Here is a 27,912-nt window from a genome sequence, read left to right on the forward strand (position 1 = left end):
TCAACCACTTATACTTTCAGATTTTGTATTTTCAAATATAGGCCAAGATCTACAAAGTTTTTGTTGAGCTTTAAAAAATAATTTAGCCGGGACATACACAGTATTACGAGGGTACTGAGACCATACATCAATAGTAATAAATTAATTAAATATAATGAACAAAAATTTGCATAAACTAAAGCAAAAGAGCACAATACTAAAGCCAAAAAAAAAAAAGAAAAGGAAAAAGACACTCTTGGTCTAGGGTTCTTCATCTCTTTGTAGAGTTATTATCTAGTATCTGCTTCACACATCCACAACCATAGCTTCCACTGGAATTCTAGTATTGGGAACTTTAAATAATGATGCCAACAACACTTGACCGAAAGTCTCATTGCATCGGTCATGTGTCTCAAAACATTACTGTGTGATTCTGGAGATAAATCATTCCCTCTGCATTAATCAAGTAGAAAATTTAATTTCAGAAGAATGAAAATCCATAGCAGCTGGCACTTAAAAAGTGCATTTTTGTTTTGTTTTTTGGCTGGTGGTGATGGTGCAATGGTTAACACTGGCATTCAAAATCATAAGCTGATGTTGTCTGCATTTTCTGGTGGTGATGAAAAGAGTGGATACAACACAATATAGAAACATTGACAAGACTATTTTCAAAAAATTAAGACAACTATAAACAAATACATATTTTGCATATATAGATGAAAAAAACAACAATTTCTTCATTTTTTTTATATTACAAATACATCTATAATTAATTATATCAAAACAGCAGCAAATCATTTTTACAAATTCTACATATTGACAAAGAAGTTTGAACAAAAAGTCCTAATATCTATTTTAGATAAACTATATTAATAAATAAATCAAAAGTTCTAAGCTTTAGAAATCTCGTTTAAATCCTAAAAGTCAAAAAGCATAGACGCAACAGGTTAAATAGGTATAAATCCATATTATTTAGAATTTAACAATTGGTTTCCAACTTCTTGTGTGTTTTACTAACAGATATTTTGCAGAAAGTAAAAATATTTGTTATTTTCAGAATGAATGAATATACAGTTTACAGAAATGAAGATATTTATAAACTACACAAACTAACTCTGGTTCAAGCTAACCAATGCATAACAAACTAACTACCTCTAGTTTATTCTGTAACTAACTAACTACTCTGTTAATTATCTAACTGATCTGTAACTGTTTAACTGAAGCAATGATGTAGATGTAGCAGTTGCAGGTGCTGATGATGAGGAGGAATGATCATGACTAAGCTTGATCATGGCTAGACTCTAACAGGCCCCCGCAAGCTGAGAGGGATGAAAGATCCCAGAAGCTTGTTCTGCAGATACAAAAACCGAGAAGAGGGGAAAGGTTTGGTGAACAAATCCGCAAGCTGATCCATGGAAGAAACATGATGAATAAGCAGTTTCTTGGCTGCAACTCTTTCTCGAACATAATGATAATCAACTTCAATATGTTTAGATCGGGCATGAAACACAGGGTTGCTGGATAAGGAGATTGCAGAGAGATTATCACACCACAGGATGGGAGCTGGAACTGTAATATGAAGATCTGACAGTAGCATGCCAAGCCAGCTTAATTCAGCAGCAGTTTGAGCAAGAGCTCTATACTCAGCCTCAGTGGAAGATCTAGATACGGTAGGTTGCTTCTTAGCGGACCAAGAAATCAAATTAGGACCTAAAAACACACAATAACCAATGGTTGAGCGGCGGTCAAGGGAACAGCCTGCCCAATCTGAGTCGGAAAAGGCATGTAAGGTAAGAGGACCAGGAGCAAAATGTAGACCTTGATGAAGAGTGCCTTTCAGATATCTGAGAATTCTTTTTACCAAACCAAAATGACTGGTAAGAGGGGATTGAAGAAATTGACATGCATGATTAACAGCAAAAGCTAGGTCAGGACGCGTAATAGTAAGATATTGTAAGGCACCAACAAGACTTCGATAGAGAGAAGGCTGAGAAAAGGGTAAATCATCAACAGAATCAGTACAAGTTTTGAGAGGCAAAGGGGAAGGAGAAGCTTTGCAGTTTGTCATACCAGCTTTAACCAAAATTTCAGTAGCATACTTTCTTTGAGATAAAAAATATCCTGAGGAAGAAGTAGTAACAGAGATTCCCAAAAAATAATTGATCAGCCCCAATTCCTTCATAGAAAAGGTAGAATGCATCTGAGTAATGAGTGTGGAAATATAGGAAGAATCACTTCCTGTAAGTAAAATGTCATCAACATAGATTAAAAGTACAGTGATAGAGTGAGAAGTCTTTTTAACAAACAGAGAGGAATCACAATGACTAGCCTTAAACCCTTGAGTAAGAAGAAAAGAGGAAAAGTGGAGAACCAGGCCCTAGGTGCTTGCTTGAGGCCATACAAGGCTTTATTGAGTTTGCAAACTAGGGAAGGTTTGGTGGGATCAACAAACCCAATAGGTTGATGCATATACACTTCCTCCTCTAAGATACCATGAAGAAAAGCATTTGAAATGTCCAGCTGTTTAATAGACCATTGAAAATGAAGAGCCAAACAGAGGAGAATGCGGATAGTAGGTTGCTTGGCAACGGGACTAAATGTGTCAAAGTAATCAATACCCTCAGTTTGAAGAAAGCCTTTTGCAACCAATCGGGCTTTATGCCGAGCAATAGTCCCATTAGAATTTTTCTTAAGGCGAAAAACCCATTTACACCCAATAGCCTTTTTGTTGGGAGGAAGATGGACCAAAGTCCAAGTACCTTGTTTGATCAAGGCAGTGTATTCCTCCTTCATGGTCGTAGTCCATGCACTGGATTGAGAGGCCTCCTGATAGGATTGAGGCTCAATATACTCAGAAGAGGTGAGAAAGCACTGGTGCAGAGATTTAGATCTAGTGATCATGGGATGAATGTTAGGAGGAGAATTGGAGTGGATAGTATGAGAGGAAGAAATAGGAGGTAAAAGAACAGATAAGGAAGAGATGGGAATTTGAGGCTTAGAGATAGAAGAAGAAGGAAGCAAACCAGTAGACTGAGACAGAATAGCAGCAGATTTAGACAAACCAGCATCAGCAGACTGTGACAAACCAGCAGTTGGAGCAGAAACAGTAGGCATACTGCCAAGAGGAGCAGCAGTGGCTGGAACAGAGTCAAATTGACCAAAAACAATTGGACTTGGTAAATGTGGTGAGATCTGAGACTGTGGTGAATTTGGTGACTGTGGGGACTGAGTTGAAGCAGGACTTGGTATTTGGGACTGTGCTGAAGTGTGAGACTGTGACTGATTTGAAACAAGAAAAACTGTAGATGGAGCAGACCAGAAAAATGAGGTCAGCTGGTGCAAAGATGGAGAAGCAGGCTTAACTGATGGAGAAGAGGCAAAAGGAAAAACATCTTCATCAAAAACAACATGTCTGGAAACATGAACCTGTCCAGTAGTAGGATCAAGACATCTATAGCCCTTGGTAGATGGAATGTAACCAAGAAACACACAAGGCACAGACCTAGGTTGAAGTTTATTGGAAACATAAGGTTTAAGCCATGGATAACATCTGCAACCAAAAGTTCTGAGCAATGTGTAATCAGGAGCATGATGGTACAACCTTTCAAAAGGAGTAAGAAAATTGATCTTAGCTGTAGGAAGTCTATTAATGAGATAAACAGATGTGGCAAGGGCATCAAACCAATAAGCAAGAGGCAAGGCAAAGTGATGCATAAGGGCAATAGTAGTCTCTATGAGATGTCTATGCTTCCTTTCTGCTACTCCATTTTGAGCAGGTGTGTGAGGACAACTTAACTGATGTTGGATACCATGATGCTTTAAGAAATCATGAAACTTAGTGCTAAGATATTCACCACCATTGTCACTTCTTAACACTTGTAATTGAGTAGAGAATTGTGTTTCAACAAATGCTTTAAATTCCAAAAACTTATGAAAAACTTCACTTTTATAATTGAGAGGAAACAACCATGTGAACTTGCTATAGTCATCAATGAATAACACATAATATTTGTAGGAAGAAACAGATGAAGTAAATGGTCCCCATACATCAGAGTGAATAAGAGCTAATGGCTTATTAACTGTAGAATTAGACAAGCTAAAAGGGAGTCTATGACTTTTGGAAACACAACAATGAGAGCACATTTTATTATCAATATTAGATGGAACATTTACAGATGAAGAAGGGAACAAATGATGTGTAATAATGTGCTAAAGTTTCCTTGAAGAAGGATGGCCTAATCTAAAATGCCAATGAGAAGAATTAACAATGGACTGGAAACAAGCTGGTGATGCAGATGCAGAAGATGGAGCAGCACTAGGGAGATGATAAAGACCATGGGAATGAAAGCCTTTATATAGCAACTTCTTGGTACTCTTGTCCTGTATAATGAACATATCTTTGTCAAAAGTAATAGTGCAATGATTATCAGAAATAAGCTGATGAACAGAAATTAAGTTGGAAGAAATGGAAGGTACATGAAGCATGTTTGAGAGATGGAAAGGAAAAGGAGTAGGGAGAAGACCTTGACCAGTGTGATGAATAGGTAAGACAGTTCCATCACCAACAGTAACCTGATCATGGCCATGATATGGTTGATAGGAAGAGAGATTGGCCCTGTTTGGTACAGCTTAATTTCAGCTTATTTCAGCTTTCAGCTTAATTTAAGCTATTTTGATGTGTTTAGTTTAGCTTATAGCTTATAACTTATAGCTTTGTGGAAGTCAGAAAACAGCTTATTCTTTGAATGGGGCAGGAGATGCTTTAAGAATAAGCTGGAAATCAGCTTAAGCTGAAAGTTATAAGCTATAAACTGTTTAGGCATAAGTTATAAGCACTTTTCCACAGCTCTACCAAACAGGGCCATTGTTTAAGTCATTTGTGATATGACTAGTAGCTGCTGAATCAAGAAACCAGTTGGTAGTGGTGGAAGAACTGTTAGCAGGAGAACTAGTAGCAAACTGATTTGTATTGGTAATATAGGCTTGATGAGTTTGAGGCCTTGAAGAGTGGAAAGAAGATGTGTCCAATCTGTACCAACACTCTAATGCTGAGTGATTCAATTTTCCACAGATCTGACAAATCACTTGAGAAGAATGAGGATGAGAAGCAGCAGAGGGTGCAGTAGAATTTGAATGATAGAACTGAGATCCTGTGTGACCTTGAGATCCTGTGTAACCTTGGCCTGTGTGACCTTGGCCTGAAGTTGAAGATCTGCCTTTTCCTCGAAGTATAGCATTGCTAGAACTAGAAGTTCCTTTAAAGAACCTGCTACCAGATCTTCCTCCTCCTCGACCTCTGTAAGAACCACCTCTAAAGCCACCTCTAGAAGAAGTGCTTGAAACATGATAAGCAAAAGGTAGTTCTGAAGCAAGAGCTTGCTTAGATGCAGCTTCAACATGAATGGACTCAGAATTTAATAGGGAACAGAGCTCTCCAATGGAAATAGTTTCAACTCTAGTTCTGATTGCTGTTTTGAATGCATTATATTCATCAGGCAATCCATTAAGAATTAGGAGAATCAGATCTTCATCATCAACAGGTGATGCAGCTAAAGCCAATTGATCAGCAATGGACTTGATCTGAGTCAAATAAGTATCCATTGTGTGGCCTTTCTTTACAATTTGACTAAGTTTATTCTTCAACTGGTGAATATGTGATCGCGACAAAGAGGTGAAACGTTTGAGAAGAACACTCCATACTTCATGACTTGTGGAACAATGTAACACAGATGTGAAGATAGATGGTGAGAGAGTTGCAGTTAAGCAACTGAGAAGATGATAGTCTATCAACATCCAATTTGTTTAATCTGGATTCTGAACCTCATGATTGTGTGCATCAACAATAGTGGATGATGGACATACCTGTGTACCATCAACAAAACTGAGAAGCTGAGTAGCTTTCAGAATATTGTGAACTTGATTCTTCCAGATAATAAAGTTTGTGGCATCAAGTTTGACAGTGACGAAGGCATTCAGATTTGTAATGAGTAGTGCAAGATTTGGAGGTATGGAAGATGAGGAAGAAGATACAGCAGAAGAGGACAGATTCAGAGACGGCAGGGAAGATGCCATTGATGAATCCTCAAGAACTAATGCTCGCAAGAGATAAGTGGCTCTAATACCATAACAGATATTTTGCAGAAAGTAAAAATATTTGTTATTTTCAGAATGAATGAATATACAGTTTACAGAAATGAAGATATTTATAAACTACACAAACTAACTCTGGTTCAAGCTAACCAATGCATAACAAACTAAATACCTCTAGTTTATTCTGTAACTAACTAACTACTCTGTTAATTATCTAACTGATCTGTAACTGTTTAACTGAAGCAATGATGTAGATGTAGCAGTTGCAGGTGCTGATGATGAGGAGGAATGATCATGACTAAGCTTGATCATGGCTAGACTCTTTAACATTTACATCCTTCGGTGTATCCAAACAAAAAAGAAATAACTAAATTTGACACTCTACATGGCATCTGACACATCTTGGTGTGTTCGGGGCGTGTCTATGTCCAATAGTGTCAAACATGTATACATCAACTTACATGAAGTGTCCATAGTATAACTTTAAAAACAATGAAAAATTAAAACTCATTCTACATGAAAAAGCATTTAAGTTCTACTATGGACACTTCAAGAGTTTTAATTTTTCATTAATTTTAGTTGTTTGTGAATACCAATTAACAATTAAAACATATGTATAAATATATTTTTTTGTCATATTCTCATCACGCCCGTATATCTTAATTTTAAGAAAATGTCGTTTGTATTTGTGCTTCTTAGTTTATAACTAATAGGACACAACTGAATGGGTCATGCAGTGTCTAACGAATGCCAATGCCTGACATGAATACATACCTTTGTACAAGTGTGTGCTCCTTACCCTTAGCACAAAACTGTGAGAACCCGAATATACAAATCAAGTAAATAATTAAATAATAATAATAATATTACAATCTCAAATATTTTGGTGGTAAATCCTAAAGTGCAAATTAAATATTTGGAAGGTCTTTTAATTAATTTTTAAACCTAAAATAAATTTATGGTGAAAGTATTTAATTTAGAGGCAAGATTTATTATTTTTTTAAAAAAAAATAGAGGGTAAGTTTGTAAGTATATTTTGTTATATTACTAGTTATATTTTATTTAAATTAATGGGTTAGAAAATAAAATAATATAAAGAGATAATAAACTAGAGCCTTTTGTTTAGATACATAACCCTAGGTTGCCTAATATATTCTATAGTAGCAGCAGAAGGCAGCCACGGGGAGAGAGAGAGATTGAGAGAAAAGAAGAAGGAAAAAAAAAAGGGGTTGCATAGAAGGATGGATTTTTTGGTGTGTACTAGGTCTTTATCTTTCTTCCTCCTTAAGGTTTTGTTCTTTATCCTTACTCTATGATTATTTAGTTCATTGATGGAGAGGTTGTAGGTTTATGTATTGTGTATATAGATATCCTATTAAGAAACTTGAGGAGCTAAATTTGTGTAAAGATTAGGTGTAATTTTTAGTCCAAAAATTCTGCACAGAATCACAAATTTTAAAAATCAAGAAAACATATCAAACGGATGAATTTTAATCTAAAATTTTTACAGTAGATTAATTACATATTGAATTGCATATCTAAATTTTTTCATAATTTTTGGGTGTCAAAATCCATATAAACTGATGTGTTTAAATCTGTCCAGGAAACCAGTCCGAAACAGTAAATTCGGGAGTGTTGTTCTCTTTGGGTATAAATCCAAAATTATCAAATTAATGTCATTAGAACCGGTTACGAGTCTAGTTTCGTACATTTTTGTCCTTGCATTGATTGCTCGTGTATATTAAGAGAACCGTCAATTTCTTTAAAGTGCTGCAGAAAACAACCTGTTTGGATATAATAAATTGTAGATAATTATTTTGATAAGCAAATCAAGTGAAACCAATTGGGTTTGAAACTTAGGATATATTAGTTGCTATCTGGAGGGTTTTAGAATTTTTTGAATAGCGTGGAGTGGGTTTTGTAATTTTCAAAGTTAGCGAATAGATTGAGAAAACTTGTTTAAAACTCTGTTTTATCTTAAAGTTATTTTTAGTTAAGTTTCGATCGGAACCCATGTCTTGGGTGATTTTATACCTTGAAGAACATAAACTTAGGTAATATTTAAGAGTAATGGTGAGTTGGGTTGAGTCGTGTTAGTGCGTTTTAGTTTGGGGGTACTTAGTTTATTATTCCTTTTAGTATGTTTGAATTAATAGTGACGTATAGTTTTAATACTTTATTCAAGGCACTAGTTGGACTTTCATACTCTATTTGAGAATTATATTATTTCGTTTTCAGGTGAATAGTATCATGCTACATATTTTTATAAATGTTCCCCTACCCTGAACTGTTGGAAAATTAAATTGTTGTTTCATGACTAAACTGTTTTGATAAATTATTATATTATCAATTGAATCAAATTATTTCTGAAACATGTGTGAACTTCGCATACTGTAAACTATTTGTTTTGGTCTCATGTTTATAATGATGAACTACCATGTTTTGCGAAACTGGTGTGTATTGATTATTGGGACCATATGTGTATTTAGTCCAGGGAAATTATTCCACTGTATGTGGTGACTCTGGCCACTAGGGAACAGATCTGGGTTAGGTCGTGATGACTCTAGTGCTCAACGATTGTAAGGAAAAGACCTTAAAAAAAAGCTAGGTGACCTTTAATCGGATCGTCTTTGAGAAAAGGCCCAGGTGCCACCTTGAGAATGACTCTTAGTTCGGTATTGGATCCAATGGAGCTTATAGCCTTGAGAATTGTGTGGCATATTATTTGTTTTTATTGGTACCTAGAAAATTATTGGTGTTCATGTTATAATCTATTTTAAGTGAAAAATGTCGTTTATCATGTTCTTGCGAGACATGAGTATTTTAAGTGTTGAACTGTGGAACCTTCTTTTTTAAACATATTGTATTTACCAAATTGTATGCCAATCTAGTTTCTGTGATATATATCTTATTTTGGAATTGAACCGTATTTTCAAAATTGTATTTACTATCCATGTTGCTACTCACTGAGCTATCAGCTGACTTAGTTGTTTACCATTTCCAGCTGTTAGAAGGACTTAGAGTAGACTCATGGCGTAGCGGGGACTCAATTGCATGGACCTTTAGGGCATTTATTTAATTTGTTTTAGGTTGCTTTGTCGAGTTTTGTGCATACATTGTGGTTGGATTTTATTTAGAATTATTTTATTTTGTGGGCGGTTTGTGTCCCATTTAGTATATATATATATATATATATATATATTTTTAGGAAGTTGCTTATGACTTGTTTTTCACTTGTGGTATGTTACTGGATTGAGTGTTGATTTATTTATTTCTGGGCTATCATCACATTTATTCTTTGTGGTTTTGGGTTCATGTTTAGGCTTACGTGTGCCTTGGGCTAAGTCCCTGTGGGCCACTGCCAGTCATGCCCGGATTTGGGGTGTGACAACACTTCGTCTTGGGCTGTCCCAACCACATGTTTCCAACCTTGTTCAATGCCCATATATGATTTTGGTGCCTTCAATATCATCAATGTGCCTCTTTCCTTTCTCAATCACAGGCTTCCCTAAGTACCCTCTACACCCAAACTTCTACCCACCCCATTAGAGACCCAATCCGATGGACCCTTACCATGTATCCCTCCTCCCATCACAAATCTCGTATTGCCCAAGCTATACCCCATATTAAAATTGAATTTGATACAATCCATCCTACTTCTAGATACCCCTCCACCAAGGTATCCTTTAGTTCCACAACCATATGCTTCTGGCTTGTCTGAACATCATGTGGCACCTCTTTTTTTTATTAGTAACAAAGAATTTTTTTTATTAAAAAGATTAGGGTGAAAAAGAGATGAAAAAGACAAGGCATCCGAGAAATCTACCAAGTAAGAGAAATAAAAAAATTAAAAAAATAATTAAAAAAAAAACTACAAAATTATATATTACACAAAACTCCAAAAAGTAGCAAATTTTACCCAATAAGCCCCCTATGTCTTCCAATTTGTCTTCAAACACTCTTTGAGTTGCTTTGCAACCAAAATTAACCATATAATCACAAATTACACAGCACCAAAGAACCTAAGCTTTAGGATTAGAACCAAAACCCATTAATTCAATACAAAGCAAATCAATACAAGAAGAATGTATCACCCATTCCACCTTTGCTGCATAAATATACCCTCCTCCACCATTGGGCCAAAGCCACTGAACAACGTAAAAATAATAACTATTTTCCTCTCCGTCTTACATACACACAATTGAGGATGCAAATGTAAACAACAATTCGGCCTCCTTTTGAATCATGTCATTAGTATTAAGTTTCTTATGAGCCATAGTCCAAGCAAATACTTTAACCTTAAGTGGCATATTTGCTTTCCAAATCAAGTTATGAGAGACAAAGATGAGAACATCTGAATTACCACAAGATTTACCACACAAAAAAAAAAAGAAAAAAAAGGGAAGAGAGAACCCAAATGAAGAGACCACACCCTTTATCACTAACTTGAGTAACCAAAAAACCCCCTCACAAATAGATATTAAATAAGTTAAGAAGCACAGACACTATTAAGGTATCTGACACTTCCCGACAATCAATTGGACATTGATTGTCATTTGTTGAACACATGTCTAAACGTGTCGTTTTATTTTTTCTAAATTTTTTGTACTTGGACACACGTGTCCATCCTTAAACACACATGGAACTCATTACAAGTTCAAAAAAAAAAAAAAAAAAAAAAAAAAAAACTTCAGAATCTAATGAAAAAAGAAAAATAAAGTAGATTTCTAACTATTAATCCATCATTCTTTAAACTTTAAAAATTGGTTATGTTAATTAACTTTGAACATAATATTCATATATATGATATTTAATAAAAATACAAAACCCTATATTTAGTGTGTCATGCACGCATCATGTGCTGTATTTTTTTTTTTTGTTTGTTTGTTTAAATTGCCGCATTGGTATTTCCATGTGCTCATGCCATTTCACGTGTCGTACTTTCAACTAGAGAAGCAAATTCGTTAGCCTCACGGTCTTTAAGATTCCTTAAGAAACGAAAATTCCACTATATCAAAGAAGGAGATAAAACCACAGAAGCAATCGAGGCATCATAGAATTGAGATAAACAATACAAACAAGGACCCAAATTAGCAAATGAACACTCTCCATTTCCCACATCAAGTCGAGTGTATTGGGAAAAACATGCAAAATTTTGAGAAATGCAGTTCCACAGAGATCAGTAATTCCCCAAACAACCCACCCAAGAGTTCTCAACCATTAACTTGAAGCCCATACTCTTAATGACAACATGCCATAGGGAATCGCGTTTCCATGGAAAACCATCCCAACTAATCAAGTGTTTAATCGCATAAAAACTCCCTTAGCACTATTTTTTTCTTTCAAGCTATTCTCCACAATCACTGAAACTTTAAACAAAGATAAATAATAAATGAGAATGCTTGCCAAAACTGATTAAACCTAAACGGATCTATGTCCTTTCAAAATCAAAGCTTTTTTCATCAATCATATCTTTTATCCAAAATAGAACCGAAGTGATTAACCGCTTTCAGAGGCAGTTTATAGAATCATGGTTTAATAGGCCAAGCTTATTTGGTCCTTTTAAATCTATTGGGGATAAAGAGGCGCGAGTTGCTTTCGAAGCTGAGTTCACAAAATCTGAAGTTGTGGCAGCTCTTAATAATTGTGATGGGAACAAGGCCCCTGGCCCTGATGGTTTTAACCTTATGATGCTCCAGAAGTGTTGGCAAATAATTAAAGGGGATGTGATGCAATTCATGAGTGAGTTCCATACCAACTCAAAGTTGGTCCTTGGTATTAATAGCTCCTTTGTAGCCTTGCTTCCTAAGAATGAAAATTCTTCTTCTCTCAGTGATTTTAGGCCTATCAGTCTTATTGGATCATTGTACAAAGTGTTATCCAAAGCTTTATCCAGCAGACTCAAAGTTGTTTTACCCAAGATCATTAGTGATTCTCAATCAGCTTTTATAAGGGGTAGAAGTATTCTTGATGGCATCTTGGTTGCTAATGAGATTGTTGGTGATTGGAAGAAGAAGGAAAAGAAAGGTCTTATCTTAAAGCTCGATTTCGAGAAACCATATGATTCAATTAATTGGGAGTTCCTCTTCTCCATGTTATCAAACTTTGGATTTGGATCAAATGGATGAAGGAATGTGTCTCAACTGCCAAAGTCTCTATTCTGGTGAATGGGTCACCTACAGCTAAGTTTAGTCCTCAAAGGGGACTTAGACAAGGTGATCCCTTATCCCTTTTTCTCTTTAACATTGTAGCTGAGGGCCTTAATATTCTGTTACATAGAGCTGTCCAAGCTGGATTGATCAAGGGTGCATCAGTTGGTTCAAATGATCTTACTATTACTCACCTATAATTTGCTGATGACACAATTTTGTTTTGTGAGGCAAGAAGGGAGGAGGTGCTTAATATCAAAAGAATATTGAGGTGTTTTGAAATTTTGTCTGGGTTGAAGATAAATTATCATAAGAGTGTAGTGTGTGGTGTTGGAATTAATGAAGAGCTTACCAAAGATTTTGTTGCCATATTGAACTGCTTGCATCATAGGTTACCTTTGAAGTATTTAGGGATGCCATTGGGGGATAATCCAAGGAGAAGAAGGTCTTGGCAACCTATCATTGATAATTTCAAATCAAAACTTGCTTCTTGGAAGCGAAGGTTCCTTTCCTTCGCTGGTCGGTTGACAATGATCAAGTCTGTGCTATCTTCACTATCAGTTTTTTACTTATCTTTGTTTAGAATGCTTGAAGGGGTAGCCAAAGAGATTGATAGAATCCAATCCAGATTTCTTTTTCTTTTTTTGGGGAGGGGGGGTGATGAACTTAGAAGGAAAATTCACATGGTAAAGTGGGAGGAAATCACTCAACGCAAAAGTAACGGGGGTCTTGGTACTGGAAAGGTGAGAATCATGAATGAATGTCTTCTTCTCAAATGGTAGTGGAGATTTGGGAGTGAATCTGGCTCTATTTGGAAACAAGTAATTCTTAGCAAGTACCCACAGTATGGTAGGTCTCGGTGGCCAGATCAAGATGCAAATTCCAGGTATTCTATGGTATGGAGGGATATTTTGAGGGTTGCTGTTAAGTGCCCAGAGTTGCTGGAGTTTTTTAAAGCCAACTCAAAGATCAATATTGGGGATGGGAGGCTCATAAGATTTTGGCTGGATCTGTGGGTTGGTAGTGCCTGTTTAAAGAATTTATTTCCTAGATTATTCTCCGTGTCTATGCATAAAGGTGTATCAGTGGCAGTGGTTAAGAGCAGGAGCAATGGAAATGAGGAGTGGGATTTGGTTTTCAGAAGAGCATTGTTTCAATGGGAACTTGAAGAGTTGAGGAGGATGAAGGAGTTGCTACAAACTGCCCCAGAGCTCAGGAATGGTGTGTTAGATGGGTTGTATTGGGCTGCAGACAAGTCTGGTACCTTTACTGTTTCTTCTGCCTACAAGTGGAGTGAGCTACCATCTACTATGCCTGCAAAAGTGGTGGATCTCATCTGGAAGAATGCTGCACCTCCGAAAGTGCCATTTTTTGCTTGGCTAGCGTGGAAAGGAAGGATCAAGACTTCTACTTATTTGCAAAGAATTGGAGTCCTAAGTGCCAATTCTGATGCTAATTGTATATTTTGCAGGAATGAAAGGGAAACTGCCTTTCATGTGCTGCTGTGCTGTCCGTTTAGTTGGAGAGTTTGGTCTAATATTATTGGGTGGTGGGGTGTATCTTGGGTGCAGCTGGGGTCAGTGTTTGGTCTTATTCAATGGTGGACTGGTTTTAGATGCAATAACAGATTGAAGGTACTCTGGAGGATAATTCCACTGGCAGTGCTTTGGTCTTTATGGAAGCAGAGGAATGAAATCATTTTTAATGATTCACAGTTGGACTTCGAAAAGTTGTGTGAACTTATCAAAACACGGATTGCATTGTGGTTCAGAGCCTATAGTCCTTTTTGTTATTCAATTGATGATTTGGTGTTTAATTTGCAAAATGTGAAATTCTGCATCATGCACTGAGGGTTATAACTGTGAACTGCTGCTGTTTTTTGCTGATGCGAATGAGATGTTGTTGTGCTGCCTCTCTGGTTTTGATTGTTGTTCTGTTCTGGTGCATTTGGTTTAGAGTGTTGTTCTGTTCTTGTGCATCATGATCTGTTTGGGAAGCCTACACTGTTGGGGTTTTTTGGAGCTTCTCTACTCTTTCTGGAGCATCATCTGTATATATTGTTGGTGTGCTGCCTCTCTGGTATATTGTTGTTTGGTTCAGGTGCATCATCTTCTGTTGGGGTATAACTTGTGATGGGGTTAGCTGCTTTCCATTGCTAAAGCTGCTGGACTGCTGGGGATTGGTGCATTATATTTTGTTTAGATCTTGTTACTCCTTCTGGTTTTGTTTTCTTTGTTGGTTTCTCACCAACTAGGAGGTTGGAGCTTTGTTTAGCTCCAAGCTCCTCTTTATTGATGTATCTTTCACACTTTGTATGGTTCTATCATCAATAAAGTTTTTCTTTTTGCCGATCAAAAAAAAAATATCTTTGATCCAAAACAAGAGCCATAAAAATTTGACTTTGAATTACCTCCCAAAGGAAGCACTAGATACTTCATTGGATCCAGGCACAACCAAAAAGCCTATCCAGACTTTGTAATCTTTACGTTGCGAAATTAAATTCTAAATGGAACTCTTATTTATATTTATCTTCCACCCAGAAACCAACACAAACACTCCTAACAAATAAATCAAATTTACCATTTTAGACTCGTCACCAAAAGAGAAAAACATGGTATCATTTGTAAACTATAAATAATATAAAGAAACACAATCCTTACCCACCACAAAACCACCCGCTATTCCCACCGTTTTAGCTCTATCCACCAGAAGTGTCACGCCCCCAAACTGCCCCTAGTAGTTTGGTGCCGTGATGGCCAGTAACCCGAGGTTACCGAAGGCCGTCTTACAAAAATCACACACAATCAGAGTATGAAATATGGGGCTTACAAGAGCGGAAGCAAAATTATACATATAAACCGAGTTGTCCATGAGAGCCGTGCATAAGTCCAATGGAATGTCATACATCAAACATCTTTACTAGTCTTACAATTACAGATACAACAAAATGAGATACAAAATACATCCTGACCAAAAGGCTTCTCAAGCCGACATATTCCAAAACAAACAAGAGAAAACATAAGCCGAGAAGCATAATCTTCAAGACGATGCAAAACACAAATCCAAAACATGTCGGCAATGCGCCCAAAACACATCGGCATTACGCCTAGGCCTCAATGCCTTCTTGTTCATCACCTACATATATATATAGAGAGGGTGAGCTTGGATACTCAGTGAATGATATTAGAAATAAAGGTTCTGCATGATTGATATCCAAGATTTCTTACAAACAATACATAGTATACTATACAATCAAGGGAAAAGCCAAGTTCATTTGCCGGCTTTCAAGTTCCTTGGATGTTAATAACATCTACTTATTTCAAGGGGTGATGACATATCAAGACAAGAGTGCAGTTGCATTATAGTCCCCTGCAACTAAGGACTTTCAAGACAAGTTGTGCTGCGAAAGTTTAGAGTCCTCTAGCACTAAGGACTGTCAAGACAAGCTGTGCTGCGAAAGTTTAGAGTCCTCTAGCACTAGGGACTGTCAAGACAAGAGTGCAGTTGCATTATAGTCCCCTGCAACTAAGGACTTTCAAGACAAGCTGTGCTGCGAAAGTTTAGAGTCCTCTAGCACTAAGGACTGTCAAGACAAGAGTGCAGTTGCATTATAGTCCCCTGCAGCTAAGGACTTTCAAGAAATGTCATCAAAACAAGATAGTGTTTGGTATACAAATAGGGATAATCATTCATGCTAAATCAAATACTTTTCAAGACAAGGCAAAACAAGATTTATCAAAACAAGTGTAACATAGCTTTATCAAAAATACCACTCACATAATTCTTCAAACGTCGGGGTCAAGCAAGGTCCAAGTCCTACAATCACAGGGCAAAGCCTATTGAATGCACCTTCAAACAAGTCTCTTATATATGCAAATGATTTCGGAAAACATGCTGGGCACTAACCAGGTCTAGGCCGAGGTTCCACACCTCCTTGCCGAGGTGTGTTCCCGAGAGCCACATGCAAGCAAAAGAGGTCGGGAAACTCTGGGTTTCCCTCTGCTGATGAACATGAAGAACATGAGTGTGCAAACATGAAAATATGAATGTTCAATCACAATCTGCTATCACAAATCTGGGATTTTCATGCTACGAGTTTGAAAACATGGGCCTGGGTACCCGTACTTGGAACTCTTGCGGAAATAAACACAAAAACATGATTCTTTATGCAAACTTTCGGATCAAAACAAGACTTTCTCTTGAAGAACACATGAATGTCGTTTTCTCTTTCTAAAACCGAATTTCAAAACAATGCATGGCTTACAAATCATATCCGATCATGCAATGCAATAACATGAACATAAAGAACATCGTGAGCAGATCAAGAATCTAACCTTAGAACACGAATCTAACGGTTTGATCTCAAGGAATCAAGCTTGAAGACTTACTTTCTCACTCTAAAACTCCTTCTTCCTCCTAGAGTTTCTCTCTCTACAAGGCAAGGTTATGATACCAAATGATAGTTTTCTTTATCTGGTTTTGGGGTTAACCCTCTGCTAAGACACGTGGCGGCGACTGGTTGGGTTTCCCTGAAAAAGGTGGCTGACAGACCAGACAAAGCATGGTGGAAGGGTGTTCATCAAGTAAAGCGGTATGGGCTCTCTGACGAGGCAATGACATCGGCTAATAACAAGGCGTACCTAGCAAGCTACACGGAATGGCACTCCGGCAAGGGGTGACATCGGCTAACAAAAGGACTTCGGCAACTAAGGCGACAATGACCCGGCTAGGAAGGACGACACTTGACTAAGCTGTGCCACATCTTGGCCTAGATGCGCCACACCTCGGCCTAGGTCATACCACTCCAGGGCGAGATCACTTGGGTGCAAGGTAACATCTCGGCTAATGCGGCAAGGCGAGAACGGAGGTCAACAAGGGGTTCCAAGATACTTCTAGACTGAGGATGACCTCGGCTTGGATTGATCTTGGCATAACGTCGGCTAATCATAACTTAGGCAAGCACATAACACTTAGACAAATCACAAAGGTATCAAATCAAGGCATGGATCTTACCCACTTAAGCAGGACAAGTCACGAACACGCACATGCAAGCTTAACAAACCATAATCATACAGATGCTCATGAACATGATTAAGACATAAAATGTGGGTTCTTACAGTCTACCCTCCTTAAAGAAGTTTGGTCCCCAAACTTAGGTTACCTTGTCCTACGAATAACTCCGGATAACAAATTTTCATTTCTTCTTCTTTTTCCCACGTGGCCTCCTTGCCATAATGCTTCACCCATTCGACCTTTACCATCGATATCGACTTGTTTCTCAACTGTCTCACTTGTCTGCCAATAATCCTCATCAGTTTCTCTTCGTAGCCTAGATCTTCATTAACTGCAATCCCGGAATAATCTATTACATGCAGTGGGTCTCGGATATATTTCCTCAACATCGAAACATGGAACACGCTGTGGACTTGACTCAAATCTGGTGGCAAAGCAAGTCTGTAAGCAACGGTGTTAACTCTCTCGAGAATTTCAAATGGCCCAATGTATCGGGGTGGAAGTTTACCCTTCCTCCCAAATCTCGAGACTCCTGTCATCGGCGAGACCTTCAAAAATACATGATTCCCAACTTCAAATTCTAACTCCCTCCTTCTCTGGTCGGCATAACTCTTCTGTCGACTTTGTGCGGTTTTAATCCTCTGCTGAATGAGTTTAATCTTTTCAGTTGTCATTTGAACCATCTCAGGGCCAATTAGAGCTTTGTCTCCTACTTCAGTCCAACATATCGGCGATCTACACTTCCTTCCATACAAAGCTTCATACGGCGCCATGCCTATGCTGGCTTGATAACTGTTGTTGTACGCGAACTCCACTAATGGCAGGTGCGATTCCCAACTCCCCTGGAAGTCCAACACGCATAGTCTGAGCATGTCCTCGAGTGTCTGGATCATTCTTTCCGTTTGTCCGTCGGTCTGGGGATGAAAGGCTGTACTAAATCTCAACTCGGTTCCCAGGGCCCCTTGTAGACTTTGCCAAAATCTAGAAACGAACTTCGGATCTCGGTCTGAAACAATGGACATCGGCACGCCATGAAGCTTAACGATTTCATTTATGTACAGTTCGGCAAGTCGGTCGGCATTGAACGTAGTCTTGACAGGTAAAAAGTGTGCTGACTTAGTGAATCTGTCAACTATAACCCAAATCGAGTTCATACCTTTTTGCGTCCTCGGCAAACCTACTACGAAATCCATGGAGATGTGTTCCCATTTCCACTCAGGAATTGACAAAGGTTGAAGAAGTCCTGCCGGTCTCTGGTGCTCTGTCTTCACTTGCTGACAACACAGACACTGATATACAAACTCTGCTATCTCTCTTTTCATGTTTGGCCACCAAAAGGTCCGTTTTACGTCTTGATACATCTTGGTGCTCCCTGGATGAATGGCAAACTTGGAGCTGTGGGCCTCTTGTAAAATCTTCCTTTTCAACTCTGGCAGGTCGGCTACACACAATCTTCCTTCAAACTTAAGCACCTGGTTTTCCACTGTGTACCCTGGCCTCGGCTTGGAGACGAATTCATCAATTATCCTTTTTAGGGACTTATCTTCCATCTGCCTGGTCTTCACCTCCTGAACGATGGTCGGTTCCGCTGAGATCGTTGCCAGACACGCCAAACTTCCAACTAGTTTCCTGCTTAATGCGTCGGCTACGGAATTTGCCTTACCTGGGTGGTACTGAATCTTCATGTCATAGTCCTTCAACAGTTCGAGCCATCTTCTCTGCCTCATATTTAGCTCTTTCTGTGTGAACAAATACTTCAGACTCTTGTGGTCGGTGAAAACTTGACAAGATGTTCCATACAAGTAATGACGCCATATCTTCAAAGCAAAGACTACGGCAGCTAACTCCAAATCGTGGGTAGGATAATTCTCTTCATTGGGCTTCAACTGACGAGACGCGTATGCTATGACTTTACCTTCCTGCATTAACACGCAACCCAAACCCTTATGTGAAGCATCACTGTAGATCTGGAATTCCTCATTAGTTGATGGTAGTACGAGGACTGGCGCTGTAACTAACCTCGCCTTCAACTCCTGAAAGGCTGATTCTCTATCATTAGTCCATTCGTAAGCTGCTCCCTTCTTAGTTAGTTGTGTCAGTGGTACTGCAATCCTCGAGAAGTCCTTCACAAACTTTCTGTAATACCCTGCCAAACCAAGAAAACTACGAACCTCGGTCACGTTGGTCGGCGCTGGCCAATTCACAATGGCTTCAATCTTACTGGGGTCAACTGATATACCATCTTCATTGATCACATGCCCTAAGAATGAAATGCTGGAAAGCCAAAACTCACATTTACTCAACTTGGCGTACAACTTCTTATCTCTCAAGATTTGCAGGGCAAGCCTCAGATGATTCTCGTGTTCACTCGTACTCTTGGAATAGATCAGTATGTCGTCGATGAAAACAACTACGAACTCGTCTAGATACGGCTTAAAGACTCTGTTCATCAAGTCCATGAATGCTGCTGGGGCATTGGTCACTCCAAAGGGCATCACCAAAAATTCGTAGTGGCCATATCTTGTCCGAAAAGCAGTCTTCTCGATATCCTCGGCTTTAACCTTCAACTGGTGGTAGCCCGATCTGAGGTCAATCTTGGAAAAGACTCGTGCTCCTCGTAGTTGATCAAGCAAGTCATCAATCCTTGGCAAGGGATACTTGTTCTTAATGGTCACCTTATTAAGTTCTCTGTAGTCGATGCAAAGACGAAGTGTGCCATCCTTTTTCTTCACAAACAGAACGGGTGCCCCCCATGGTGAAGTGCTCGGCCTGACAAATCCCTTATCCAACAATTCTTGTAGTTGCAATTTCAGCTCTCTAAGTTCGGCTGGGGCCATTCTGTAGGGCGTTTTGGAGATAGGTTGTGTTCCTGGCAAGACGTCCACAGTGAACTCTATTTCTCTATCGACAAGGTGGCCAGGCAGCTCATTTGGAAAGACGTCGGGGAATTCTTCAGCAACGGGTATGTCGGTCAATTCAACACTTCCATTCAAATTACTTAGTATACTGCACAAATAACCTTGACATCCCTTCCGAACCAACTTGTAGGCTTTCATGGATGAGATTAAGTAAGGCGGGGGTACTACTCCTTTACCCTGGAAAATGACCTCGGCTAGATCTGGGGTCTTCAATATAACGATCTTAGTAACACAATTAGTGGATGCATGATTCGCTACTAACCAATCCATCCCCAGTATGACATCGAAATGAGTCATGCTCAAGGGCATCAAATCGACTAACAACTCTACACCCTCAATCATAACAACACACGCCCTATAAATGGATGCAACAATCATGTTTCTCCCAGATGGAGTAGACACAGATAATACATAATCAAGGGGTTCTAATTCCCTATCCAACTTCTCGGCGAATAAGGTAGATACAAATGAATGCGTAGAACCCGAATCAATCAATACGTATGCATCTTGAGTACAAATTGAAATGGTACCTGACACCACTACTTCAGCATTCTGGGCGTCTCCTGGCACTAGTGCGAAAACTCTGCCCTGCCTCGCCTGTATCCCCCCGATGTTATTCTTCTGTGCAGAGCCCGAGGTGCTTCCATTCCTCTTCCCATCATCGGTCCTTGCTTTCGGGCAGTCTTTCACGCGATGGCCTATCTCGCCACACTCATAGCAAGCCCCTGTCGCCCAACGGCAGACCCCAAAATGTAGCTTCCCACAACTCGTACACAACGGCGCATTACCATCCTGATTTGAATTGCTGGAACTGTCCACATTCACCCTCTTCTTGGCATTGAACGGAACTCGGCGATTGTCATAATTCTGTCTCTTCCTCTGACCCTCGCCCGAACTCTGGTATCGGTTCAAGTTAGCTTCAGCTAAGATAGCCTTGTCTAGTACTCCGGCATATGTCGGCATATTGAGCATATTGACCCGATCTTGTATCGGTCCACGCAACCCACTTTCGAACTTTCTCGCTTTCCGGTAGTCGTCATCCACCATGTGAGGCGCATACCTCGCCAATTCAGTAAAGGCACGATCATACTCTGCCACTGTCTTGTTCCCCTGTGTCAGATTCTGGAACTCCGTGGTCTTTCGGTCTCGGACGCTAAGGGGAAAATGTTTGTTGTAGAACAACTCCAAAAATTTTGCCCAAGTCAAACCCGGATTGCTTTCTCGGACCATCATCCACCACCTACGAGCATCGTCGTCCAACGTGAATGCTGCCAGAGATACCTTCTGAGCGTCTGTACTGGGGAAAACTTCAAACAACTTCTCCATCTCTAAAACCCATGCCTCGGCTTTCATTGGTTCTATGCCTCCTTGAAATCTCGGCGGTTTCATTTTCTTGAACTCTCTGATTAGGGTTATCGTGTCGTTCCCATACAAAGCCTGCTGTAGAGGCACTGGTGGCACTGGAGGGGGTGGAGCTGTACAACGGCCATTCGTCTGCTCGGCCTGCGTGGAAGTCGTACCAGTATCCTGTGGCCTAGGTTGTCTCTGCTCACGAACCAAGCCTTCGACTAACCTTTCCAATCTCTCCAATCTATCTTCTGAACGATCTCGGCCAACTGGGGGTCTACCTCTCCTCATGATGCTAGGGGGAATGCAAGATGAGACTTTAAAACAACTAAACAGATAACACATATATAAGTAACAGACGTCCATGCCAAAATGATGCACACATAGTCAAGTAGCAAGCAATATGATGCAACTCCTAACATCATTCTAAGGGAAATCCTAGGCTCTCTAGGACTCAAGGTGTGTGATTAACGTACTACAAGGATCTTGTGCTCTGATACCATTCTGTCACGCCCCCAAACCGCCCCTAGTAGTTTGGTGCCGTGATGGCCAGTAACCCGAGGTTACCGAAGGCCGTCTTACAAAAATCACACACAATCAGAGTATGAAATATGGGGCTTACAAGAGCGGAAGCAAAATTATACATATAAACCGAGTTGTCCATGAGAGCCGTGCATAAGTCCAATGGAATGTCATACATCAAACATCTTTACTAGTCTTACAATTACAGATACAACAAAATGAGATACAAAATACATCCTGACCAAAAGGCTTCTCAAGCCGACATATTCCAAAACAAACAAGAGAAAACATAAGCCGAGAAGCATAATCTTCAAGACGATGCAAAACGCAAATCCAAAACATGTCGGCAATGCGCCCAAAACACATCGGCATCATGCCTAGGCCTCAATGCCTTCTTGTTCATCACCTACATATATATATAGAGAGGGTGAGCTTGGATACTCAGTGAATGATATTAGAAATAAAGGTTCTGCATGATTGATATCCAAGATTTCTTACAAACAATACATAGTATACTATACAATCAAGGGAAAAGCCAAGTTCATTTGCCGGCTTTCAAGTTCCTTGGATGTTAATAACATCTACTTATTTCAAGGGGTGATGACATATCAAGACAAGAGTGCAGTTGCATTATAGTCCCCTGCAACTAAGGACTTTCAAGACAAGCTGTGCTGCGAAAGTTTAGAGTCCTCTAGCACTAAGGACTGTCAAGACAAGCTGTGCTGCGAAAGTTTAGAGTCCTCTAGCACTAGGGACTGTCAAGACAAGAGTGCAGTTGCATTATAGTCCCCTGCAACTAAGGACTTTCAAGACAAGCTGTGCTGCGAAAGTTTAGAGTCCTCTAGCACTAAGGACTGTCAAGACAAGAGTGCAGTTGCATTATAGTCCCCTGCAGCTAAGGACTTTCAAGAAATGTCATCAAAACAAGATAGTGTTTGGTATACAAATAGGGATAATCATTCATGCTAAATCAAATACTTTTCAAGACAAGGCAAAACAAGATTTATCAAAACAAGTGTAACATAGCTTTATCAAAAATACCACTCACATAATTCTTCAAACGTCGGGGTCAAGCAAGGTCCAAGTCCTACAATCACAGGGCAAAGCCTATTGAATGCACCTTCAAACAAGTCTCTTATATATGCAAATGATTTCGGAAAACATGCTGGGCACTAACCAGGTCTAGGCCGAGGTTCCACACCTCCTTGCCGAGGTGTGTTCCCGAGGGCCACATGCAAGCAAAAGAGGTCGGGAAACTCTGGGTTTCCCTCTGCTGATGAACATGAAGAACATGAGTGTGCAAACATGAAAATATGAATGTTCAATCACAATCTGCTATCACAAATCTGGGATTTTCATGCTACGAGTTTGAAAACATGGGCCTGGGTACCCGTACTTGGAACTCTTGCGGAAATAAACACAAAAACATGATTCTTTATGCAAACTTTCGGATCAAAACAAGACTTTCTCTTGAAGAACACATGAATGTCGTTTTCTCTTTCTAAAACCGAATTTCAAAACAATGCATGGCTTACAAATCATATCCGATCATGCAATGCAATAACATGAACATAAAGAACATCGTGAGCAGATCAAGAATCTAACCTTAGAACACGAATCTAACGGTTTGATCTCAAGGAATCAAGCTTGAAGACTTACTTTCTCACTCTAAAACTCCTTCTTCCTCCTAGAGTTTCTCTCTCTACAAGGCAAGGTTATGATACCAAATGATAGTTTTCTTTATCTGGTTTTGGGGTTAACCCTCTGCTAAGACACGTGGCGGCGACTGGTTGGGTTTCCCTGAAAAAGGTGGCTGACAGACCAGACAAAGCATGGTGGAAGGGTGTTCATCAAGTAAAGCGGTATGGGCTCTCTGACGAGGCAATGACATCGGCTAATAACAAGGCGTACCTAGCAAGCTACACGGAATGGCACTCCGGCAAGGGGTGACATCGGCTAACAAAAGGACTTCGGCAACTAAGGCGACAATGACCCGGCTAGGAAGGACGACACTTGACTAAGCTGTGCCACATCTTGGCCTAGATGCGCCACACCTCGGCCTAGGTCATACCACTCCAGGGCGAGATCACTTGGGTGCAAGGTAACATCTCGGCTAATGCGGCAAGGCGAGAACGGAGGTCAACAAGGGGTTCCAAGATACTTCTAGACTGAGGATGACCTCGGCTTGGATTGATCTTGGCATAACGTCGGCTAATCATAACTTAGGCAAGCACATAACACTTAGACAAATCACAAAGGTATCAAATCAAGGCATGGATCTTACCCACTTAAGCAGGACAAGTCACGAACACGCACATGCAAGCTTAACAAACCATAATCATACAGATGCTCATGAACATGATTAAGACATAAAATGTGGGTTCTTACAAGAAGACTCCAGACATCCCACTACTAAAATTTTGTGGAGTCGAAAGGCAAAAAATGCAGAGGTTAAAATAAGGGCATAGTAATTCTAAGTTGTTTGACAGGGTTGCAAATATAAGAAAACTCTTTGACGTTGTATCATCATTTAATTGCAAGACCACCTCAACACCTCTCACCTATGGCATTAAAAGCTGCATCAGACCTCCTTGGGACCAGCTGTTGGCATAAAGCAACACCCAAACGAGGACCACCAATTGTTCACCCAAGATTGGCCATCCTGCGTCTCTTGCACCTCTGCACATTGCAAATAAGTTGCCACCTCAGCGCATGATGATTTTTAGTGTCACAGTCCCCAGTCTGTCTATATGACTATTGAGGGGTTATCTGGCCACTGCTACAACAACACAACCTCTAGGAAAGATCTAGGACTCTACAACCTGACCGAGCAGCAAAGCTTTCAAAAAAACTTTGAAACTCTAGCCACTTCCAACCATCCTCCTACCCCAATTTAGCAGATTCAAAATTCCACCAACCGACCAACACCAAACAACATTTCAAAAAATTCTCACCCCAGCTTCTCTCCAAGACATCAACAAGCTCAAAACTAAGAAAAATGACTGATCAACGTATTCACAGCCCCTTTCAAGCATATGCCTCCCTTATTTGATATTTGATATTGACAAGGAGAAATAAAACTTTTGAAAATTTTAGTGCAATGCCAGCCACTTCCATTTGTACAATCTCAAAGAAAAAGAGATTTTCCAACAATTAACTTACCCAACTAAGTCTACATGCGTGTGTATAATGTTTTATTTTTATGTAGCTGGTCCCAAGGCCAGATAGAGAAGGTTTGGGTTAGGTAGCTGACAAACAGTGAAAAACTTTGATAGAACCCTTATGATCATAAATCCAGAGAATATTTCTGCCCTTCATTGATTGAAATGGAATAAGATTCATGTAGTCAACCACAAATAGTCGGGACAAGGCTCAGTTGTTTAATTTACTCAACTAATTTTAGTTTAATTATAAGTATTTTAGGAAATTGAAATATTAACAATACTAGTAGTTTTACCAAAGCATCCCCAAAAGTAGGAAAATACCAAAAATCTTTATTTCCCTCCGTTAACTTATCAGAAAAATATCTTTATTCCCCAATTGAAATATTAACAATACTAGTACTTTTACTAAAGCATCCCCAAAAGTAGGAAAATACCAAAAATCTTTATTTCACTCCATTAACTTATCAGAAAAATATCTTTATTCCCCCTGACTATATTCTCTTGGAATAACCTTTTGCCATTTCCCTCCAGAGTTTCCAACAAACAAACAGAGCATTAGGAAATTTTAAATTAGATTCATGCTTACAGGGGTTGAAGTAACAAACCATGCCCCACTCTAACACTTGCATAGAGGTCCATTTTTGGTTATCAACCTTTGCTGCAGGGATTAGATTCAACATCACAGGCCTTAGTCCATTTTTTGCTAATAAACTTTGCTGGCTGCCCCCAAAATAACTTCACTCAGGCAAGACCAGGATTTCGTTTTCTAAGAAATTTTTTAGGTAATCCACATACATAAATGCATATGCTCAATCATATAATTAGAGGGGGGTTGCAGATAGCTATTAAATAATTCTAGAATGGGTGGTTATTAGCAGAGAAATTTTTGTGAGAGCAAGGATGATAAGACAAACTTGTCCAGATAACAAACATGGAAGACTTTGAACTATGTGAAAAATTACCACTTGTGCCTAAGGTTGTAAGCATGTCATATTGGTATGGGAAAAAAAACAAGCAAGCACCAAACAAATGTCGGCATTTCTGCGAGAATCGAGGGAAAACCACAGGACCTCTAATTGAATATGTGTGCGCAGTGTGACATACTAAAAGAAAGAAGCAATTACCCTTTGACGTTTGGAGCTTGGAGAGGATGGTGGATTGCCATGTCGACTACTTGATGAGGCCCCTCTGTTTGAGTTGTCCTGAGCCTGTACATATGTAAAATGTTCAGTTAGAAAGGCTACACAGCCATTTTATAAATATCGCAAATTTCATCTTTAACACTGGGGAAACTTTGATAATAAAGGAAACTCACTTGTGTTGAGGATGCTTGTGTAGTTCTATCCTCAATATCACCTGCTCCCTCAGATGATGGAATACTTGACCCACTTGCTGTGCTTTCAGATATGATGGGCATGATCTGACGAAGTAAATTAGACAAGAACAGTCCTTCATCACCCTCTCTTGGTGCAGCCATCTTAGTGGCAGCACTCTGAGTTGCTCCTGCGTGAACTGCAGCAGAACTTGTACCCATTCCATGGAAGTTAATGTCACCAACATGGATATGCTCTCCAGGGAATATAGACCTCAGCAACTGATCAAGTCCGCCATGAATCTGCGTAGAAAACCCTTGACCAATTTCTGTCCCATCACCTGATGGAATGTTTCGTGAAATACAAACAAGTTTCATGTGCTTAACAAATTATTTATTTATTTATTTTTAATTTTTTATGAATCTTTCTTTGTAACATGCTCAATTAGTTTTAAAGAGTATAACTGAAGAGTGTATAAAGTTACACTATATAATAATAAAAGCTTGATATTGATCAATCTACTACATTATCTTCATATATACAATATTATTTTCATATACTATGTAGAAATCAGTACACATTACAATATGGACCGTTAATCATTCAAATGGAGATTCCTTGATCAAAGACACTTAATTTGAAACTGAAGACAGATCAAATGCAGAGTAGATGAACTATGCGAGAATTGCAGATGTATATAGATGATGATTTACTCTATTTAAATGCATGCACACATGCAAGCACACAACCATGTGGTGAGAAGGGAGTGGTTTCCATGCACATTGTTGGGATTTGGGATCCCGCCCAAGACCTTATAGAAAATATTTCATGCAGAAAAACACACCCACACTCAACGAGACACAAGATTTAACGTGATTCGGCCTCAATGCCTACGTCCACGGGAGAGTAGCCGGTTATCACTATAACAATGGAAATATTACAGAAAGATTACAATAGAGGAAGAGCTCACACTCTCCTCACTCACCCACTCTCCCGTCTCCCTCGCTCACACCGAGGGAGACGGTCTCTCCGCCTCACATATTTCACTCTCTGTGGCTTGCTCTACACTTTGCACTCTCTCCCCTTAGCCTCCATTTATACACCAAATCAATGGAGATGGAGAGGCTGGCCTTGCATATGGCCAGCTCTCTTGTGTGTTGGCTTCACATGGCCAGCTCACCTTTGTTGGCTTTGCACTCTTGCAGCACATGGACAATCACCCCTCACATGGGGTGATGATATCCCACACACATAAGTCAGAACCCATGGCCACAAGAAATACAAAAGCTTGAATTGTGAAGGTGAACCAATATTAAAAAGAAACCACAAATTTGTAAAACGCTTTTGTTTGCAACACAAAAGTCTAATTTAGAAAACAAAATATATATATATATATATATTGATGTCTTAAATTATG

General features: G+C 39.3%; 1 protein-coding gene across 3 annotated transcripts; it reads right to left on the reverse strand.

Annotated features, from left to right (window-relative positions):
- LOC114313704 (ubiquitin-like domain-containing protein CIP73) lies at nt 1-27,834 on the reverse strand. 3 transcript variants are annotated; one of them, XM_082894577.1, is made up of 3 exons: nt 26,498-27,831; nt 26,307-26,390; nt 1-432 (listed from the first exon to the last, which is right to left on the reverse strand). In XM_082894577.1, exons 1-3 carry the CDS (start codon nt 26,870-26,872, stop codon nt 424-426), a joined length of 468 nt encoding a protein of 155 aa, XP_082750703.1. In that variant the 5' UTR covers nt 26,873-27,831; the 3' UTR covers nt 1-423. The 3 variants fall into 3 exon arrangements, with proteins under 3 accessions (XP_082750703.1, XP_082750701.1, XP_082750702.1); XM_082894575.1 differs by lacking the exon at nt 1-432 and adding an exon at nt 22,025-22,424 and having other exon boundaries at nt 26,498-27,834; XM_082894576.1 differs by lacking the exon at nt 1-432 and adding an exon at nt 22,553-24,697 and having other exon boundaries at nt 26,498-27,833.
- Nucleotides 27,835-27,912: the final 78 nt, after the last annotated feature.

This window comes from Camellia sinensis, chromosome 11, assembly GCF_055761805.1.
Source record: "Camellia sinensis isolate YWXY chromosome 11, ASM5576180v1, whole genome shotgun sequence".
NCBI lineage: Eukaryota > Viridiplantae > Streptophyta > Magnoliopsida > Ericales > Theaceae > Camellia > Camellia sinensis.